Here is a 23,290-nt window from a genome sequence, read left to right as displayed (position 1 = left end):
GAAATTTCAGGAATATTGGTTCAAGAGGGAGAGTAAAAATATATGTATAATTCAAGATCGAACCCAATAGAGGAATTGAATGAAAGCGACTTCAAGCATCGCTACAGATTCAGTAAAGGATATGGTAAAAATTATAAATATCTTAAGAAACGACTTGTTCATGGATAGCCGGGGCGGCAGTATACCTGCGGAGTTGCAAGTAATGGCAGCTATAAGATACTGCATGAGCATGAGCCAACAGACTTTATCAAGAACTGCTAAAACAGTTGCTATTGCATTAACTTCGAAAAGTTCCATTTATATTAAAATGCCTTCAAATTTAAGAGAAGAGACTGAAACTATTCGGAAATTTGAAACAATTTGTGGGTTTCCCCATATTACCGGTGCAATAGATTGCACCCATATTAAAATAAAAATGTTAATTAACCATTGCTTAGTTAAGTGACGTGTAAACAGTGTTTATAAGTAAGAAATAGTTAATTGATAATTAAGGAGTTAATGAGTTATTAGTTAATTAGTTGCTTAGCTGTTGATTAGTGGATTTTTATAAGTAAGGCCGGTAATCTTTAGATTTTAATGGATGATCAAGATACTAAGTGCTGCTATTTTCGTGTTCTCGTAAAATGTTAGTGGAAATTTTGGTGATACAATAATTATCTGAAAATCATCAAAACAGTATTTTTTGTATAATGAACAATATTAATATTATATTGTAATTCATTTCTTTCGAATATTTCTCACATCACTAGGTCCTTCTCAGCGATCCGAATGACTACCCAGAAACCACAGTCCTCTACCGATACGTCACCTTTGGGGAGGCCGTGGACATCAAGGTGGAGCCCATGGTCTTCCAGAGTGACTCCAACGTGAGGAGAGTGGAGCCTCAGTACAGAGGCTGCTGGTTCCATGATGAAGCGCTTCTCAGCCACACCAATCGCTACAGTTATGAGACCTGTGTTACTGAGTGCAAGATGAAGAACTATATGGATGCTTGTGACTGTGTACCGTATAAATATCCGAGAGGTATGTTTGTATTTTTTTTAAGGAATAAACCGGTAAACGAGCTGACGGATCACCTAATGGTAAGCTATCGCCGCCACCCATGGACACTTGAAACACCAGAGGCGTTACAAGTGTGTTGCCGGCCTTTTGGAGGTTAGAAGGGGGGTAATTGGGTCTCCGCTAAACTTACTGCAGTTAAAGCTTTAGACATCAATATTTAATTTAAAAGACTGTCTGAAGATCATTTAGCAAAGTATTTTCTTATTCTTAGGCGTAGATTCCTATGGAAAAGAACGAGCTGGAGCTTAGAAAAAAATATTTGTGGATATATTGGTATAAAACATATTTTCTTATATAAAACAATATCACTAAAAGACCTTGGCAACATTCCAAGTACCTAAATATTCTATATTCAGCCGCTGTAACCAAAAACGTCGAGAACCAATCAAAGCAATTAGTTGGTGTTAATTTGAATATTGGAAACCAAGTTAACAACGGTTAATTATTCAGCCTCATATTTTGTTCCAGAAAAATCGACGAGAATCTGCGACTTTGAAGATCTAAAGTGCCTGAATAACGTCACAGGTAAATTGGGTAAGAAGATGTGTAATTAGGTGTCGTGTTACGAGTGGGAAACACTAAAAGGCCGAAAGCTTACTTATTTTAGAAAACATCTATTGAATTTATATAGATAAAATGCCTCTCCATGTTAAAATAACATACATGAAAAACCGAATCGTTTTCAATATGTTTTTTTTTATTTGCCGGTCTGTGGAATAATTCAGTTATTCCAGTAGTTTATTTTTTATTTTCTGGGTCATAGTATTTTTGTGAAATAATTTTAAATCGATGTACGGTTTATTGACATTACAACAGATTGATTAAGTAACGTATTTAAGTTTCTATTCAATTTCACGTCTAGACTGTGGCTTTGATATAAATAATTAAATGGAACCGCGAATACATCAATGGCAGTAATTAATAAATAAGATCAAGGCTGACTTTTTTGATCTAATACACTGTCTCGATCAAAATTCTTAGAATCAATGTGTTTTAAACTATTCACCCTGTGCTCGGCAAATAGTCTATCCATCCATTACACAAATAGATGAAATAAAAAAAATCTGATCCAAGTACAATATTGATAATTAGAAGGGCAAAAATTGATAATAATTTTCATTTAAATATCAATGTTAAAGTTTTTTATCAAACATATTATTTTCTTGAAATCTCGTCTAATATTTACACAAATATTTCATTTAAGATCGTTTTATCTCCACTTAAATTTTGGACGAGAGTAATTTATTTTATTTCGTTAAGCTAAAACTAAAGATAGACTTATAATAATTATATCATAGCTTTTTTTTAGATATTTATGATGTTTTCTTGAACTAAGAATCCTCGAGGGAATTTAGAGAATTATAATAGGCTATTAAGGGGCGGTAAAATATTAGGGAGGCTTAGATCGTGATGGCTATAATAAACAACATCAATATTAAGTACTTACTTTAGAATCAGCCACACACAGCTGTGTGCCAGCGGTTTGTAATTTAGTGAATAGTATTTAAGGTACGTTAAACATCAATCTTGGTTAAGCAAGCAACGCACTTGTGACTTCGACTAGTTTTGCGGCTGTTCTTGATAGGAGCTGATCACTTAATATCGGTTAAACAAAATCAAAGTCAAAATTATTTATTTCAAATAGACCAGAAAGGCACCTTTGAATGACAAAGCAAATATTACAGTATTAAAAAGAACAAAATGTCTGTCTGTCGATCAGTCCTGTAGTGAAGCTATTTGTTCGTTCCAAAGTGTAGATTCCTGTGGAGAAGAACGAGTAAGAAACTCCATAGGTTACTCTTTTTCAATCAGATTCACAACACAAGTCTTGGTTACATTGTTTCCAGGAAACATTCATCTGCATCAAAAAAAAACATGTATAATTTATCTATAATTGTAAATCTGAAATAATATGCCCAGTATTAGAGCAACTAAGTTATTCTGTAATTGTGAATCCGAAATATACGGAGTGAGCTCGATTGCGGTCCGACGTGTCATTGGTTGTGAGAATAATCTCGACCAATGTCGGCGAGAATGCGATCGGATTCACTTTGAACATTTCGAATTGACAATTACTGAATAGGCTAGCATGTTCTATAGATAACCGCGATAAACCGAACAGTTGTACTATATACTATTGTATAGCAAACCAACATGGAAGCTTATGTCCAATTAGTGGAATTTAACAATGTACCTACAGTTTAATTATCTAGTTTGTTTGTTGTTATATATGTACATACAATAGTTATAATAATCATTATTGGATTATTCATATTTTGGTTTTAATTAATCTGAAATAATATGCCCAAGAATAAGTATTGGTTTTATTGACTCGATTGCGGTCCGACGTGTCATTGGTTGTGACAATAATCTCGACCAATGCCGGCGAGAATGCGATCGGATTCACTGAACATTTCGAATTGACAATTACTGAATAGGCTAGCATGTTCTGAGATAACCGCGATAAACCGAACAGTTGTACTATATACTATTGTATAGCAAACCAACATAAAAGCTTATAGACCTAGCTAGTGGAATATAACAATGTACCTACAGTTTAATTATCTAGTTTGTTTGTTGTGTATATGTACATACAATAGTTATAATAATCATTATTGGATTATTCATAGGGCTGCCACTGCATGTATATTGGTATTGACTCCGGAGCTGCGGACTACCTAGCGGGCTTACCGGGGCTCTGGCTTGACAAGCAGGAGTAGGATCGGGTGGTTTTTAGTCAGTAAGTGTCTGACACTCTCTCCCGCCTCGCCCTGGCGAGAAAAGTCATGTGGATGAATTTCCCTTTAAAAAAATGTATATTAATATGTCGAGCCATATATTATAGAATAGCTAGCTACTACAGACACGAGCTATACGATTATACAATATATTTTCGGCCTGCAAATGTACCTTCTTTTATATCAATGTTGATTGATCGGAATTGGATTCAAGAGTAAGCCCCTATGTTTCTTTGAAATGTGTAATTCCTAGATCAGGCCGTACAACAGTCATGGTAAGATTAGGAGTGGTGCTTATTCGCCTTTACCATACAGTACATATAATATAATTTTGTTGCAGTACATAAATCTACGAAGGAGATGCAGTGTGACCCTATTTGCTACATGGAGTGCCGAGACAAGAAGTACACTGCCACTAGTGATCTGACTCCGTTCTTGTCTGACAACTTTCCTGAGGAAGTCACGTACGTATCTAACAATATCTTACAAGTCATATGTTTAATGCAGGCTATCTGCTGTACACTTTCAGTTTTAACTTTACAGTTGGACTGTACAGTTAAGATGTACACACCTTCGATTTCACCTTGCAATTTTAACTAAACAGTCGAATTGTACAGCCATCTGTCAGTTTCCATTAATGTAGATTTTTTATTCTACACCTAAATATACCCACTAATCTAATCTAATGTTAATAAACTAAAGGCTAATGTTAGATATTGAACCTGAAATTCTAATGTTTTAGTGCAGTATGGTAAGTGATCAGTATTTACTTCTCCTAGTAAAGGAACAAAGCCATGTAAATTCCTGAAGTTTTCAGTGCTATCTTTTTTCTTTCTTTACCAAATTTTTCAATAATTTGCCTTAAGCCTAAAGCGAAATTCTGTAATAAAAATATTTGCCGTACAAAACTTAAGAGTTCTATTGTTCTCCAACTTCGTAGGCTATAAACTAGAAAGGTATCAATATCAAATTTAAATAATATATTTAGGTAAACTCAAGTTACTAGTTAATATAAAGATAATAAAATAAACATATGCCTGACAACTTTTTCTTAAAGTTTAAGTTGCGGCCACCAAATTTAAGTTTGGTCTCATCATAGAAAGTGATAAACTCAAAAGCAATCAGAATCAGCATCAGGGTTAGTATGAGTTTGTTTTATGTTTAACGAAATCGAAACGAGAGCGCATTCGGCGCTCTGATTGGTTGGTTCATTCGCCAATTAAAGCACCGAACGCGCTCTCGTTTCGTTTTCATTCGACGTAAAACAAACTCATACTAAGGGTACAGAAGATTTTTTGACAAGTTTAGGCTTATAATATAGTATAGGTTATGATATACTTAATAGCTTTAGGCGTGTATTTTTTATTATGGTTGATCACGCTAGCAAAGCCGTGGGCAGAAAGCTAGTTAATAATAAACAAATACTTATATAGGTACGGTACTTATATCATAAAAGTTCAATGATTTGGTAAAAGTTGGAAATAGCTCACAATAGCTGTACAGTGTAGTTCCCGTATTATTTGAAGTACAGCTCATTATTAGTTGGTAGCAAATAAAAAATATTTTCTACACAATTTAAAAAAGAAACCGGTAAGCCTAGTGAGCCAATTATTGAGTTTTACAACTTTTAATTATTGGTAGGGAAGTTTAATAATATTTTTGTATAAGCGGCCAATGTTATGTACCTACTGGTGAAGATTCTATATAAGAAACTTAAATAAGGAAAGAATTAATTTAACAAAAATTGGTAGACATTTTACCAAAACTAGCTTTTACCAAGTTATGAATTATTTACTCCGCTTTTTAAAAAAGTTACATTACTCCGTGTTACATTAGCACAATAAAAGTCAATAGTATGCTAATTCGTTAAACTTCAGTGACTGCCTCGTTGGTCAAGTGGTCGCAAGTGCAACTACCGGACAGGAGGTCTCGGGTTCTGTTGCTGGGTTGGTCTTTTTTCCGACCCGGTTCGGTCTTTTTTCGTTGTTTCGAAAAGTTCTCAGTAGTAGCACGGAGTCTGGAATTATGTCTAGTTTATGGCAATAGGCTCATCCCCTATTACATGAGACTTATAACACAAACGGTGAAAAGTGGGTGTACATTGTACAGTGACATTACATGCCGTAATTTGCACCTCTACCTACCCCTTTGGGGATAAAAGGCGTGACGTTCCGATGCAATAAAATTTATTGATCAGTTAAATATCGTAATTAAACTAACTGTCAAGATGTCCTTTAAAATTGATAAATGACTAGATTAGTACCTAGAATTAGAATTAACTTATGAAATCCTTTTAGAATAAACATTTCAGTTTTTCGAAAATGATACCCGACCCGGATCAAAACATTGTACATTAATATTCATTTAATTTTAAAACAAAGCCTTTACTGCCTCTAGCAAACTTTTAAATTGGTGTTTCGTACAATAATTGACGCTCCACGTCTGCTTGGAAACATTAGATGAAGAACCTTTTAGCGAATTTCCAAATTCAATATTATCCTTTTCTACGTATAATGAACGGTAAGTGAATTTACAGGAAAAACACTTTTTGTGTACATGAAACATGTGATCATCACGAGTCTCTTACATTAATTAAATATAAAATGTCATAGAGATACTCTTCATCATGAGCAGCGTTTGAAGACTCCTTCTATGATTCGAAACTAGTAGAGCTTTTCTCAGTATATTTACGAGAGTAAACTGTTGTTTTTAGTTAATTAATTTAGTACGTCTCACGATAGTTATTATAAAATATGTCACTTACAGTTTGACTTTGACAGTCAAAGTTTATTTATTTTAATTAATCCTTAATTAGGCACTTTTAAAAGTTTAAATTGAATTGTCTGTCAGTTTGTCTGTCAGTAAAGCAAGGTGCTCGTTCCAAGTTATGTATTTCGGGTAAATAATAGGGATGACGACTGGATCAAAAATAAAATTCAATTCAATACAATAAAATATTCAAAAATAATCACGCTCTCATTCATAAATTTGATTCGATTCAATTTTTTCTAGCTAAATTTCTAGAAATAAGTCTGTTTTGACGTTAAAAACTTATGGCGTCATAATAGATATTTCACACAAAGTTCATACATAGAAAATATCGTTGTTTGACGTCTCGAAAAAGTATTGTATTTGACTAGTAGGAAACATGCCTATTATGACACTACATTTCCTTCATTAAAGGTCCTATACATACTACATACTTACAATATACCGGGAACAAGATGTGATGTCCCCTAAATTCGGATAAAAGAGGATCTTCCCACCAAACTAGGTGATCATACCTAGAATATGGATTTTTTTTTGTTTACGCTATGAACCACTTGGTTTGTCATTATTACAATATTAGCAGCATTTTATTACATTTTTTTGAAATCATTTTTGTGTATGGTAACAGATGTGTTGTTATCCTTGCACAAGATAGAAGCTATAATGTCTTTATATTATTTTGTAAACGAGTATCATCCCTGAAGGGGTAGGCAGAGATACATATTACGGCACGTAATCCTACTGTATAAGGTACATCCACTTTTCACCACTTGCACCACACCTGGGAATCAAACCCGAAACCCTTGCCCGGCAATCGCTTGTTTGTAAACGAATAATGATAAAAAAATATATCGAACACTAAATTAATTATTATTAATAACCACAAATACTAATATGACGTTGACGACACAAAAGCTAAGTAAGCTTATGTTTATTCTGGAAAATCTAGACAATAATCCCAATTCTAGATAGATAGATAGACATTTTTATATTCGCGTTTGGATTACATAGTAGGTACTCAAACACTCCCACGCTTCACCAACTCAAATAAAAAGATGTATTAAGTTTCTCAGAAACATTTCCATTTCATTTCATTTAATATTATTCATAGTCGAGAATTTGTTTTCAAAGGATACTAAGAATTCGAAATGGAAGGATAAGAGTCGCCTTTTAAATTTGTATTGATATGACAAATAATTGAATATTAATGAAGCAAATCTTGTTACCATATACCATACACAAGAAGCAAGGAAGTATATCACTACACACACCTCACAGAAAACCGACGTGAAATAACGCTTGCGTTATATTTCGTTGTGTGAATAAGGTTACCGGAGGCCCAATTCCCCCCTTCCCAATCCCCGATTCCCGAACAACAACCCTTAAATTCCTAACCACCAAAAAGCCGGCAACGCACTTGTAACTCCTCTGGTGTTTCAAGTGTCCATGGGCGGCGGTGATTGCTCACCATACAATAAACTACACCAAAGTATGTCATTCCTATATTAACTAAAAACCACGGTATACTCACGTACAATAATGGGCGAAGTTCTTCTAGTTTCGAGTCACAGAGGGATTATTCATCGGGCAGCCCATACTTTTTTTTTTTTTTACGCAATGAGGGTGGAAAATCATCCAATGACTTCTCCCGCCTTGGGCGAGGCGAGAGGGAGTGTCAGACTCTTACTGAACCACCCCGTTCCTACTCCTGCCCTTCGAGCCGGATCCCCGGTAAACCCGCTAGGTAGTCCGCAGCTCCGGATTAGGCATCAGCCCTACTGGGCCCCATCTGTGGTGGTCTGATGGCTCTTTGAGGCGCGCGCAGAACGCGACGCGCCGCACGCACGGGTCTGGTTCTGGTCGGGCGGCGAGCTACCCTTGCTCACCGTCCGCAGACCCGCACTTACGGTGGCCTGAGATCGTCGCGCGATCCCCGACACCCGGAGTGTCTCTCGCGACGGCTGGGGCGTGAAGTTCGTTTTCTCACGCCCCCGCCTCCTCCTTAGCTAGCATGACTGCTTCGCAGAAGGAGGAGACGGCATCCCAGTCCCCTTCGCTCCGCACCATGGTCTGAGTCAGTGCCGGACGCGAAAGGTCGTCGTCGCCGACCTCATCCCTGAGGACACGGCGGTGCTCAGCCCATGCAGGGCATTCCACGACCGTATGCTCCACCGTGTCCTCCGGGCGGTGCTCGCATTCCTCCCGCCCAACCAGAAACAGGAACCTACCAAAGCTCCCATGTCCGGTAAGCACCTGCGTCAGGCGGTAGGTGAGGACGCCGTGGCGCCTCTCTAGCCACACTTTAAAGAGGGGACTTACCGCTGCAATTTTGGTTGCGACAGTCGCTGCTGCCATTCCGCCATGAGATCGCGCCGGAGCTCATCCCGCCACGCATTCTGGCGCGGCAGTGGAGTTTCGCCCCGGCGACGCGCGTCAGCGCGCAAACTAAAGACGCGCGCGAGCACCTTCGCCTCCAAATCCCACGGCGGGAGTCCGGCAAGGAGGTTGGCCGCCTCTCCGGAGATCGTGCGATGGCAGCCCATACTAGTATATAAACTTTTATATTCCCTTTGACTCTACGAGCTTTATACGTTTTTTTTTTTTCAAGGGGGGATTTCATCCAATAGCTTCTCCCGCCTAGGGTGAGGCGAGAGGGAGTGTCAGAATCATAGTGACTATAAATCAACCCGTTCTTACTCCTGCTCTTCGAACCGGAGCGCCGGGAACCCGCTAGGTAATCCGCAGCTTCGGGACTAGCTTTTTACCTTGGGGACAGATCATCAAATTTAGGTGAAATTATTAGGTACAAGTGTAAGTTAGCTGACGATTTTAAACTTTATTACTAAACTGTAAGTTTTAAATTGTATTCTGACAGGTTATTGATACTAAAGTTTGTACGTCAAAACAAGATATAAGTTGAAGTTTTCGTAAACAACCCGCAAGCGTTGTTCGTGAGTTTCCTTGGCTCAATATCCGCAATTAATTGAGAGTTTATTGGTTGCTTGCTTGGTGCTATAAACTACATAGTTGCAAACATTTCAAGTCTTAGTGTTCGTCATTTAATTTTGAAATTGATATTGAATATTAAATTTTATTTCTTAAAATTATAAAATAAGATTATATAAGTATTTTGAAAATTATAAATATGCATTTTGACCCATAAAACTCGTTATTTCTCTTTTCGTAAACCAGTACAAAATGATAAACTAAATGCCTCGTAGTACATAAAAAAGTTATTATTTTCAAAATGAGTACGCTCCAAATGTCAAAGAGTGAACCAATTTCATACTTTGAATAGAAATTTAAGGAAATTATACTAAATGGTCTGGGCGCTCAAAGAATGATATCTCAAACTTCAAGCGATTTTAAATTATATTCCCTAAATGTAATAAGTTGTATTATTGCTTAATAAACAAAGAATTATTTGAAACAGGTGTCTCTAAACTATATTTCATCACAATAAAACTCCTGGAAATAACTAAACAAAATTGCTCATTTATACTGTAATTTGTAGACAATCACTAATCGTTATATTATATTACAATAATTTACTTGTAAAAAAATCCTAAATATAAATCCGAAATATTCAGTTCTGTAAGTTAGCTTTGGTACCTACAGGTGGTGAAGATAAATGATAAAACGTCAAACTTAAACATAGAAATATATTTATTAAAGGTTGAGTACAGTGTCCTAGGTTAGAGGCCAGAGCCTAACCGCCGCTTTGCGACACTTCATTACAATAATAATTATGCGAATGTAAACACGTAATACAAACCCTGCAGTTCTATAGTAACTAACCAATATCCACTTTCTTACATTATAGACCTCTATAACCCCCACGGAGGATACACCGCCAAGTAACTACTATAACAGAACTATTTAAGTTAGGTAAAAGGTGAGCGATAAAGTTCAAGTTAAGTGGTCTTAGATAAGTAAATGTTACATCGTACGGTTATTTTAGCAAAGGTCTTAGAACAACTGAAACAATATGTGTGTAGGATCGATTCCCTAGACTTGTTATTTATTAATTATTCCTACCGGCAGGGTATACGTTTAAGACAAGATAGAAAATACATTGTATCTCGCGTGGATCTCCTTTCAGGAGTACGGATCAATTGAATGAAAAAGTTAGTGATTGCCATACATCTAAAGAGATAGATGTAAAGTTTATAATAATATGTAAAGACATATTATAAACTTTTAAATACAATTGGAGTGTCTGTTTGTAATATTGAAATAACCAATGAATACATTTTTACAATGTTTATCTATCTTATCTGTCTGTTCTCACTAATTATAAAAGATCTTACCGCCGTACTCAGAGTCATTTAATGGTTATTTAACCCAATCCTTAGCAATTGTTTTCGGAACAAAATCAATACTAAGGAATAGTTTAAGTAATCATTATATATCTCTGGGTACGGTATTTAGTCACTAAACCATGGTAACTTAGACTGCACGGTTGGTGCGGTGGCTAGGCAACTGGCTGCCGCGCAACGGGTAGCGGGTTCGATTCCCGCACGGAGCAACTCTTTGTGTGATCCACAAATTGTTGTTGCGGGTCTGGGTGTCATGTGCATGTGAACTTGTATGTTTGTAAACGCACCCACGACACAGGAGAAAATCCTAAGGTGGGGCAAAGTTTAAAAAAAAAACTACGAAATTGCTCAACCACATCTTAAGTCTTAATCTGTCTTCCTCTTTCAGCGCCGGTAGAAACATAAGCGAGCTGGCAGCTCTCCAGGTGTACTTCAGCAAGTCAAACTGCAACTGTTACAAGTTGACACTGCTCATAGACCTGAGCTACTTTATTGGTATGTTTGTTATTACTTGATTAATTCTATTGTAACTTTCGTGAGACATACTAAATTAATTATTAGAACTTATGACGGGATATTTACCATGTTTATTCATTTTGGTGAGTTTCCGATACTGTTTCCGACAATGGTAGTGGTATTACCGGTGTCAGCAAAAAACGAACGAGAAAGCGGGTAGACCGATTTGTCTGCTCGTAAACACCCACCCGCATTTACTCCAGTTAATCCGTGATCATGGCGCTTGCAACAGTGCCGAAATATCGGAAACTCACCAAAATGAATAAACATGGTAAATATCCCGTCATAAGTTCTAATAATAGTGTTAGTGACCATGTCAGTTTAAAAACATACTAAATTAATAATTATGTTATCGGCTTACTCACGTATTTGTTTGACGAGGAACTCGACTAGTTCAAGCCATGCTAGAGGCTCATATTCATGAGCAGCATTCTGCGACACACGACGCGGCGATTGCAGGCAGTAGCAGCACGACAATCGCCAAACAATCGCCAACAGTTCCTCGTCAAACAAATAGTAAGCCGATAACATAATAATTAATTGATTAATTCTACTAATTGTGTATCCAGCATTGTTTTGATATTCGAGCACAATGCCTTTTATTTGTAAGCAGTTAGATCTATCTTCCTTAAATAGGCCCCTTTAATTTCCTCAAGTAATTTTTTCGTGTCAATACCGTTCTGTGTAATACATTTGTACTATAGTTTCTTTTGATAAAGTCAAAAGAGGTCAGAATCTGTGTTCCAAGAAGTACAAAAGGTAACTGGAAGTCTTCATATCGGCCTCATCATCGCTGCTGATTGGAAGACGAAGCAAACGTTCACCTAATTAATATAAGAATAGAGCGTTTAGTACGTTGTTTTACGTTTAACGAGATCAATACGAGAACGCGTTCGACGCTCTGATTGGTTGGTTAATTCGCAACGGCCAATCAGAGCGCCGAACGCGCTCTTGTTTCGATCTCGTTCAACGTAAAGCAAACTCGTACTAAGGTACGGATGTAGTAATAAATACTTCTGAAATATAAATACAGTAAATGAATAAAGTTCCTTCGAATACCCAAAAACTTAGAACTCACTTTATAACTGAACTCCTTTAAAACCAAAGAATCAAGAGCTACAAAAGTAGTGCCAAAGTCTCTTTGTACTTACTTGATAAATAAACCTACTTTTTGAGAAGTCCTACAAAGTTGGAGGTTTTATAAAATTCGTAGAAGTTCGTCTGGAATTCGGATCGTGGCGTCAGTTACCAAATAAGTGAACAAAATCTTAGAATACCAACACTAGAGCCGGCATTTATTATTTATTGGTCTTGTTCTCAGTAAAAGGTTCACAAAAAAACTTAAGGATTACAAAGAGACGGAAATTCGGTGGTAAATGATCTCTTTGTCGCCCATTGTTTGAAAGAATATTTATAGGAAAACAAGTAAGTCGTAGTTCATTGTCCTTTTTAAGGGTATTAAAATCCCTAGAATACTTGTATTAGGTACAATTAGTTGAATTTCATTTATTGTTATCTAGAAAAAGGCTATTAATAAATGAGGACAATTGAACATTGTGTCTATACCAAATATTAGATCCTCAAAGCGCCTACATGGTTTCTTACTTAGTACAAGACAAGTTCATACCTAATACACAAAATATATCTACCTACATCTATCTAAGGTTCAAATTGAGCATGTCATAGCAATGTGTGTGGTCTAGGCTTTATATGATTCAGTACTAAGACTCAATCCTCATAGGAGACTATGCCAACTCCAACCCACATATTATGCGAAATCCCATTTGGACTACGGCCAGGAAAAAATAAAATATTCATTGTTCAAACAAATCCTACTAATACCATACACGTGAAGCAGTGAGCGAAATATTTTTGTTAATCTACTAGTGTCTAAATGTTTTCAGTATGAAATATTTGTGACACAAATATACTAATATTTATTTTTTGATTTTTTTTTGAGCGGGGAACATCATTCAATCACTTCTCTCGCCTTGGGCGAGGTGAGAGAAAATGTCAGACTCTTACTGATTAAAAACCACCCCGTTCCTACTCCTGCTTTTCGAGCCGAAACCCCGGTAATCCGCTAGGCAGTCCGCAGTATTTAAATACCTAGAACAGGTTATTTGAGCATGTGTTTTGTACACTAGCTAAACCAAAGTGCAATTTGGGTTTTCGACCGCAAAATCAGTAAATGTTCACAGAGAGATCTGTTGACAATGTGCCCAGTTACCCAGAAACACGACATCTGATAGGCTTATTTCCAAATTGTTAATCAGAGCGTTAGTCGTAATTAGTTGTTCAACCAAACAACACTGTTTACTAATTACCAGATCAATCACTATTATTGTGAAAACAACTCAAATCCTTCATAATTACTCATCGCTCTTAAATTCTTGAACATAAACTCTAGGGAATGCTTAAATTAAATTAACTCTTTGTTTATTAATTATTATACCGTGGTAGGTAATTAAAATAGAGTCCAGAAGCTGAATGTTTATAAAGAGGTTGTAATATTGACGTCAATCATAATTCTTAGACTGTTTTAAAGCAGTTCATTAACTTTGGTTCGCGGAAATTGTGTAGAAAATATTGGCCTCGCCCTGAAAAAACTCTTTCGTGTTATTTCAAAAACAAGAAAAACATTTTTTGTTCCAATTTTCTGGAATTTTTGTTACTGTATTGATCGACACGTGGATTGAATGCCCGGGAATACAGAATTCTCGGAAAAAAATTGTTCCTAATAAATGAAATAACTCTTTGAATATAACCAGATTACACGTATATCTTCAAGTCATACCACTTAGTCACCGTAAACAATGTCATACTTAAAAATGTTTTATATTAAATTCTAAAAAATATTATAATTAAGAAATAATTGACTAAATAAAATGTTTTTGACGTCAAATAGAATTCAATTCAATTCCTGGTTAATTACCAGGTATGGATTGTTTGATGTTTACTTAAAAACAGAAGCAAGTTAAAACAAAATATAATTAGTATGCATAGAATCATTGACTGCCTCGTGGGCCGAGTGATTGTAAGTGCAACTGCCGGACAAGGGGTCTCGGCTTCGATTCCCGGGTCGGGCGAAGTATTGCTGGGCTTTTTTCAGTTTTCGAAAATTTCTCAGTAATAGCACGGAGCCTGGAAATGTGCCCGGTGTATGGTAATAAGCTCACCACTTATTACGTGGGACTTACCACATAAATTGTGAAAAATGTGCATCGTACAGTGGCATTACGTGGTAAAATGTGCACCTCTGCCTAATCCTTTCAGGGATAAAAGGCGTCACGCTATAAAAATAAACTAAAAATTTGGATAACATACAACACATTTCCTAACTCGCACGCTACAAAGACTTACAAAATCAAAATACTCGTATACGATTACATCATTAGGCAGTTGCCTATACAGCGTGTAACAAAATACCCATATCCATCAAGAAGCACTGAAGAATACAGGTTCAATAGAATCTCTACACAAAGTTTCAGCTTAAAATACGTTTAAAAAAATTGGTACCAAATACTTGGTGTCGAATGGTCCTTGATTTTAAATCATCATACAAACATATCACAACACTACAGGGGTCACTCGCTAAATACGAAACGTTTCTTCTGTAAATCTGGTCGCCTAGTACCTGTTTCTACCTAATTTTGATGTTCGGTATCTGGAATTTTATGTATTGGAAAAATTCATAACTTCGTTCCATAAAAACATATGTAGTTTGTTATGTTGTCTAGAAACCGTGCACTTGATATGTATACCCCCTTTTTGTTACACCGTGTATATGATACGATGGTGTAACTACACCGTCACATATACCAACACAATTTTCAAGGTCACACATGTCAGCCCTGTATAACTTTGATAGCATTAACTCGTCGATCATACTATGGTAATGAGACCTCACGCTTCTCATGTGACATTCCCTGACTGTTCCCCGGAGCAGCATTTACATTTACCAACAAGATGATGGTATATATTACGTGGCACGGCGCGCTATCGTTTGTTTCTGATTTAAATAAACCTTCGCTCGGGTGAAGAGACTTTTATTGCGGTTTTGTCTTAGATAGTACTAATACTTATGTTGAATAGGTGCTTTTTAGCATATTGAATAGGTGCTTTTTTATCATACAATGACTTCTCCCACCTTGGATGAGGCGAGAGGAAGTATCAGACTCTTACTAACTTAAAAACACTCTGTATCTTCTCCTGTTTGAAGCAGGAACCCGGTAAATCAGATCAGATCAGATCAGAGATCAGTCCTACTGGACCCCATCTGTGGTGGTCTGATGTCTCTTTGAGGTACGACTCTGTTTCTAATCGAGTGGCGAGCTACCCTTGCACTTCGCTCGCAGACCCGCACTTTAATAGATGTTAAGCTCAAATATACTTTTTAACTGTATCGAATCACGCAGTCTGAAAAAACAACATTAAAATTTTCGTTTCCTTCGTTCCATCATTATATCAGCTACAAAAACTTCTGTTGCTAAACATATATCCACCGTGATTATATAAACAAACACGTAACTCATTTTCTATTTATCCTCGCACACTTCCTTTGGAGTCTTAAGATTTTAATTCAACTCCTTTAAATTAGCAAAATTCCCCAAGCAAACGAGATTTCTGCTGCGACAGCGCCGACATTCAGACGAGTGGAAACGAGTTGTATTATTATTATAATTATGTAATTATTCGCCACCCGCTGTGTCAGGTATACAAATACATTTACGTCATTAAAATACCTGTGACTTCAATAAGCTTTTTGATGTAAACAAAACATTTTTGTACAATTTTGAGTTTATTAATTAATATTGTGAAATTCTTTAATCAGTCGATGTACGTCCGTATTTAAAACATGGAAACTAGGTGCACAATACTGTTTAGGTTTATGTAGCTCCAGTAAACTTGTTTTTGGGGTGAGAGGCGAGCGAGCCGTCTGATAGATCATTTTTGACACCTTTTCGAAGATTGGAAAGAATAATTACTATATACTACCCATGCCAGTATTGAAAGTCAAGGCGACCTAAGAAGAGACCTTAACCTAATGACTTAGGTCCACTTAGATTACCCTGAGGTACCCTGTCACCAGTAATCAATAGATGGCAGCTTCGAAGAAGAGATTATCTTCATATGAACCTCGAACTAAGTTTGACAAGTTCTATAATGAGTTTATAGTTGATATTAACACGACAACGCTTGTGATGTAATATGTGAGTAAATCGCTTGCGTCCTAACCTACCAGTTCGCGTCCATATCGCCATGAATGTATGATGTTGAAAGCATGTAAGATCAAACAGATGTATACTAACTACTGCTAATATAGTGGCAGTTTTCTTACTTGCGGGATTTTTTAAAGGGCGCAACGTAACATAGAACATTATGTTAAACGGTTTTAATAAGTTCCATTCCACCAATCAACATATCGATGTGGGTGAATCAAATGTCTTCAGGAAGGGGTTAAAATTCTAATTACTAAAAACCCAAACAAACAAACGGAACGAGCTGAATAAAATCGTTCAATAACCTGTAATTAACATGTATCCCATCAAAACCCAATAAAAATGAACACTACGATCACTTTTTATAGAAACGTGTGAAAACAAAATCGAAGAAAATCTTTGTACCTAGAAGAAAATGTAGTACCTAGTCTGACCAATCTCAAATAAATTCGGATCAACGCTCCGACGCGCGATGTGTCCTAGCACAAAAACTAAATTGTCTACTTGATTAACCGTCGCCCGGGTCGAAACTGGCCAGTGTTTGAACTATCAATCAGTTTTTAAACCTAAAAAAGTAGTACTAATGAAATATCTTTTTCGGACTCTCAGATAGTAGATTTTATAGCTATATATTGCAGTTGCAAAAAGTGACTGTTTGTCACCCTTTTTCGTTTACTTTTTTTTTTTGTAGAACGCATAGTAATGCCAAATATAATATTATTAAGCAGCGCAACAATCGTCTTATGTCGCGGAATGCTACTCATGAATGTAAGCCTCTAGCGTGGCTTGAACCTAGTCCAGTTCCTCGTCACACAAATACGTGATTAAGCCCATAACATTATAATCAAATTATTAATCCCAAAGAACATCGGGCATTTTTGTATGGGACACTTACCTACGGCGAACAAAAATAAAATTAGGTACGGTGGATAGGCAATTAAATCTACTTCACAATGGTATAGTTTCCATATCTGTGGGTCGTGGCAATAAGGAGAAATTGGACATTTAAAAAATATTTATAAATGTTTTTGGGCAATAATTGAAGAGGAAAAAGGGAATCAAAAATAATTAAAACAACATATTTTTCTCTTAACTTTTGGCGAAGGACTGCGATGATGATGACGAAGGACTGCGATGTAGTAAGATAAGCTAGCTACCTGCGCGAGCGCAACATAATACCAGTTTTAAGACTATGGGCGAGAGTGAGAACGAAATATGCACATCAACTTGACGGATTTAGTCTGATTGGGTTTATAAAAATACCACGGAGTGATATTTTAACTTACTGAGCGGTCGTTTAGTAATTAGGAAAAATAGTCAACTTAAAATATCATTTTCATTTTACTAATTATTTCCATTTTCCCATTATTGTGAATCAAAATAACTACACAATATTAAATATGATTGCAAACACTATCATTTAAAAATATTTTGGTTTATGTTCGCGACTTTTAAAAAATCGGGTAAAAAACGCCCGATGTCCTTTTCAATCTATCTAGACACACGGCGTGTGTCCTGCCAAGTTCGAGCAAAAAAACCGACACAATTCCGTGGGTTATATTACACGAACTATTTCGGGCCAAGTTCGACCCACCTATAACTCGAAATATCTATTTTATCTACGCATATGAAATTTCCGAGTATCTGTCGAGATCTACTTACTTATCTAAAATACAAAATTTCATTAAAATACCTATTGTAGGTCTTGAGATATTGACGTAAGAAAATCGCTATTTTTACTATACACTCAGTGACTGACTCACTCATCAAAAACCTAGACCACTTCCAATGGTCGTATTGACTTGAAATTTGGCATGGAGGTAGGTCTTTAGGTCAAGGTAAAGGAAAAAATCTGAAAATGGCCAAGTGTGAGTCGGTTTTAAAAATAATGAAGGTGTAAATTCATACCCCTAAGGAACTAAAACAAAAAAATTATCTATATCTTCCAATGGTCGTACCGACCTAAAATTCGTTACGAAGGTTTGTATTTAGTCAAAGTAAAGTAAAATAAAAAAAAAGAAAATAAACCTTACAAAAATAAATGAAATCCCACCCAAAACATAAATGTGAAAGGCTGCCAAGTTCGATAATATTGGAATGCTTCGCCTATAAAAGAAGTGAGATCTAAATAAGTACCAAGTTCCATACACAGACCTCAGTTAAAAATGATATAACTTGGCAAGTTTTAATAGAAAATTATATACTTGACTCATTGCGTTTAGTAGGTTTATAACAAAGTGTGTGAAAACTTGCCAAGTTTGTTTAACTTTCTATGTACAAGAAAACTTGCCAAGTTACATCATTTTTAACTGAGGTCTGTGTATGGAACTTGGTACTTATTTAGATCTCACTTCTTTTATAGGCGAAGCATTCCAATATTATCGAACTTGGCAGCCTTTCACATTTATGTTTTGGGTGGTTCCATTAACGAAGACAAATTAATATTTTGAAATAATTATTTTGTTAACAATTAATATTCCCCGTACATTGTGCATCTATATAGGACTAACATAATTAGTGGCACGAACCGCCGTCACTCAACCGTTCCCGGAATTGTTTAGTCCATTAATTCGCGCCCCAGCTGAACAAATTGGGGGCCACATCCGTAGATACATACATAGTTATGTTTTAAATAGGTACAAGGTTGCAGTATTAGCAAAGTTCAATGATTGAACAGATTTTCTACTTTATTCTTTTGTGTTAAGGTTAGAAATCTCTCAAAGAAAATTGAATGACGTGTTAAAAGTTGCATGACGAAACAATTCAGATATGAGTACGTATTTTTCTTATTCGAAACCGCAAAGCTGCTATGTTATAAGATATCCAACACACCAGTTTAACCATATCCTACTGTAATGTGTTGGCATTGCTTCTGTTTATATACAGGGTGACTGGTCATTAGTGAACGACTTTTATTTTTATCACAATAACAAAACAACAAAATTTCATTAGCACGCGCGCGTAAAGTTACAAAATACCTACTAGTCTTCCAATAACGCGGGAGCGGGCGCCTCGAAGCTAATAGCTGACCATGCGAAAGCACGTAAAAAAATATAAGTTAATGAGTATACAAAAAAGTTTCTTTGGGAAAGTTGTTTGTAATCATGAGTACAATCACGTGTTTAAGTATCGTTCACTAATTACCAGTCACCCTATATAAGGCTTCAGTGAGATAAAACCAACCTTAGAAGTTTTATCATAAACACTGAATGTTTTTGAAGGATTCCCTCCGAAGGTAAAAGAGTAGAAGTTTTGATTAGTTCTTGCACATAATATCAATTGCTACTCATAATATACATTAGTAGATAGTAGTTTTGACTGCACGGTTGGTGCGGTGGCTGGGCAACTGGCTGCCCCGCAACGTGAAACGGAATCAATAGCCAAATAAGATATGTGATCCACAAATTGTTGTTTCTGGTCTGCGTGTCATGTGTATGTGAACTTTTATGTTTGTAAACGCATCTACGACACAGGAGAAAATCCTAGAGTAGGGCAATGATTTTTTAAGAATAAAAATATATAGATGGGTGCTTTTGTGCCGCAGCGCGCACTTCATTAGAATTTTGAGGAAAAGCGACATTATTCCTTGTGAAGCCTTACAATTTGAATCTCATTTCATATTAGGTCAGTCTTATTTAGTCTTCTTAGTTTAAGTCCTCTGTCATATTTTGTACTCGAAATAAATTATTTTACTGGACTTGTTAGTCTAGTAATTTTCAAAGTATGACTAGAACTACTTAGCTTGCTTTGGCTTTGGGCTCTTTGATTACAGAGTAGTATTAAGTTTTTGTACAGAGTAGTATAATTACATTTTTAGATACCTACTACTTATGTAATGCAAAATAAATAATATTTAAAAATAGGAGCCGACCAGTAGCGGGAGCATGGTCCAAGCTACCGGCAGTTAGGGCTCCAGAGACAGAAACATCATCACATTGCGTGCCGTTTTTAGGAGAACTGTCTTCTATATCAAGCCCTTGATCTATCCTCCTAATGCCAGCCTCGTAATTAACATTATTAGTAGTTTTAAATAGAAAATATGTAGATTTACCAAACGAATAAGGAACAAAATTGAACATACACGTAGCGTAAGTACATATGTACATTACATAACGTTTCCCTTGAGAAGCACAAATATACATTTTGGAAACCCATGAACGTTCCGATTCCCTTCCATTACCTCGCACGGATCATTAAGTTCACCAATCAATGATTTAGTTACCTATTTCCTTACTATATCAAGAAGTACATATTTACTATATATATTACTTAGTATTTGTATAACTATGTAAGTTTCCATCCCATCTACCTCAATCGTAAAGTTAAATGGATTGGAAAATTAATTACAATTTGTCTGTTCGTTGTACAAAGTCATGCTGACCTAAAAACTAAATCGTAGTACGAGTCGTGCGACATTTTAATCGCGTGTAGTCTCACTAATTACTGGATAATACTTTATTTGTACGACTTAAATTGCAAATGACATGGGTACATACGACTTTGCCTTTAATTTAACTGTCAGTTTTAATATTAATTATACTTCTACGAGTATCTAATGTGTTTTGTATTTTTATTTAATAATGGAGCAATGAACTGGCCTTGTTTTATTTTTATTTTGTTACCATGTACCATTATCCTTATTTAATGTTAAAACCATTTTGTCAGTAGGTACATGACTAATGGTACATATCGTTCTGTCAGATTAAAATGTGTTAAGCGAGATTAAACATTTTATTTAAATTTGTATCTGTTGTTACAACTCTTATCGAACATTATTCAAAAAATACAAAATATAAAATCTTTTTTGGTTTGGACTCGATAGTCTGAACGTTTTATTTAAACTTTTAAAAGTAGAACGTTGTTGAAATGTGAAATAATAATTTCGAATCCCATATTTTATGTATGTGTGTGTATTAGCACATCAACATGCATCAGTTTTAAAAGCTTCTGTAATAGACTTTCAACTTTATCGTTTTGTATAATAAAGTCGGAAATTTATTGGAGATTGGAGTAATTATAACGTTTAGAGCATGGGATTCAGAGATTAAAAATTAATTATCTTTTTTTTCAGCTACCTACGGAGGTGTGTTCTCCCTGAGTTTCGGCGGATCTATAATAAGTCTCGTCGAAATAACATATCTGTTCATTTCCTTTATAATAACTGTTGTATTGCGGATCATTACGATTGTGATTACCAAGAGAAATAAAATTAATACAATGTACATAGTGGTTGTTTGATTAATCACCTACAACTGTTTGATTTAAAGTTTGCTTCATTTTTGTTCAATTTAATTTTTTATTTTATACCAGGACGGTGGCAAGAAAGCACACGGCCGTTTTATGGTACGTAGTTATCGTGGCCTATAAACGCTTGCAAGACTTGGTGTATTACATGCGCTGCCGCTGTGCCAACCTTTAAGAAACATATTTACTCCCTTCATGAAGTACCCCATATTGTAGCCTACTACTATTGTTTTGTGGAAAAAAGTAGGTATACTTTAGGTGACTGCTCGGTTGGTGCGGTGGCTGGACAACTGGCTGCCGCGCAACGGGTAGCGGGTTCGATTCCCGCACGGAGCTACTCTTTTTGTGATCCACAAATTGTTGTTTCGGGTATGGGTGTAATGTGTATGAAACGCACCCACGACACAGAAGAAAATCGTAACGTTATTAAAAAAAAACCAGCACATAGCACATCTTACTCGCACAGCTACATACTTTAGTGTCGGTGGAAACGGTTTCATAGTTTTACAGCTTAGCTATTACATCTTTGTAGCATAGCTAGATAGTACATCTCTGGTGGAAAAACACCACACATAAATTCGTGAAATTCATATCATTGTGTTGCTTAACTCGATTGTCAAAGGATTTTCCAAGAAATTAAATACGTGGTTTACTCCTAGTTTAATTCTTCCGTTAAAGAAACGTTATCTATTATTAATTCTCGATTCAAAGACCTTTCATCTTCTTAGATTTTTTTACTATAAATAATATAATCCAGCTTTCTTTTGCGTATGCCAGATATAGAAACCAACGTTATATTTTTTACCTTTTTAGAATGAACGGCAAACTACAAACTATTCGCTCTATTGGATTTATTTGCAAAGAGAAAGAAATAACTTCTCGCTTCAAGATGAACCAGTTTTCTCTTGGAATTGTTCAAAGTGGAGCATTTTTCCAATAATAGTTGGTTTTAATGCAGTTTATGAATGAAGGTTAATGGATGGTACTCTATTAGTTTTTATTAGTTTCATGTTTTACCTCGTTCATCCATTAGTGTGTGAATAGTACGCAAAATAAATAAAACAAAGTACTCATATTAATTATGTGTTTATTCGTCGTATATTCTTTACACATTAGTATCACATTGAATATAAAAAAATCTAACATTTATTACACTAACTTATACAATGAACATTTAGATACAAAAAATATTTACATTTTATATTTTTTCTATTTACATTTTGGTCCGACAAATCTGATATTTTACGAACCACTAATCTCTTGAAACCCTTTTCATGCTAATACTACCAATACAATAAGCATTATACTATAAAAAAAACCTTTTGTTCCAAAGTCATTGTGACCAGGCTTTTAGGATTAATCTGTGACATTACAAAGATTAATAAAACTTAATAATACTTAATCCAATTCGTATATTGTT

General features: G+C 35.7%; 1 protein-coding gene across 1 annotated transcript in view; it reads left to right on the top strand.

Annotated features, from left to right (window-relative positions):
* LOC118280583 (pickpocket protein 28-like) overlaps positions 1-21,864 on the top strand; it is a 34,190-nt gene extending 12,326 nt beyond the window's left edge. The window contains exons 7-11 of the mRNA XM_050701510.1: positions 750-1,023; positions 1,531-1,587; positions 4,141-4,264; positions 11,277-11,383; positions 21,698-21,864. Of these exons, the coding sequence (XP_050557467.1) occupies positions 750-1,023; positions 1,531-1,587; positions 4,141-4,264; positions 11,277-11,383; positions 21,698-21,864 (729 nt within the window). The remainder of the gene's footprint in view (positions 1-749; positions 1,024-1,530; positions 1,588-4,140; positions 4,265-11,276; positions 11,384-21,697) is intronic.
* Positions 21,865-23,290: the final 1,426 nt, after the last annotated feature.

This window comes from Spodoptera frugiperda, chromosome 20 (genome assembly GCF_023101765.2).
Source record: "Spodoptera frugiperda isolate SF20-4 chromosome 20, AGI-APGP_CSIRO_Sfru_2.0, whole genome shotgun sequence".
Classification (NCBI taxonomy): domain Eukaryota; kingdom Metazoa; phylum Arthropoda; class Insecta; order Lepidoptera; family Noctuidae; genus Spodoptera; species Spodoptera frugiperda.
Note: the sequence above shows the minus strand (reverse complement) of the source record. Positions and strands in the feature narration are given on the sequence as shown.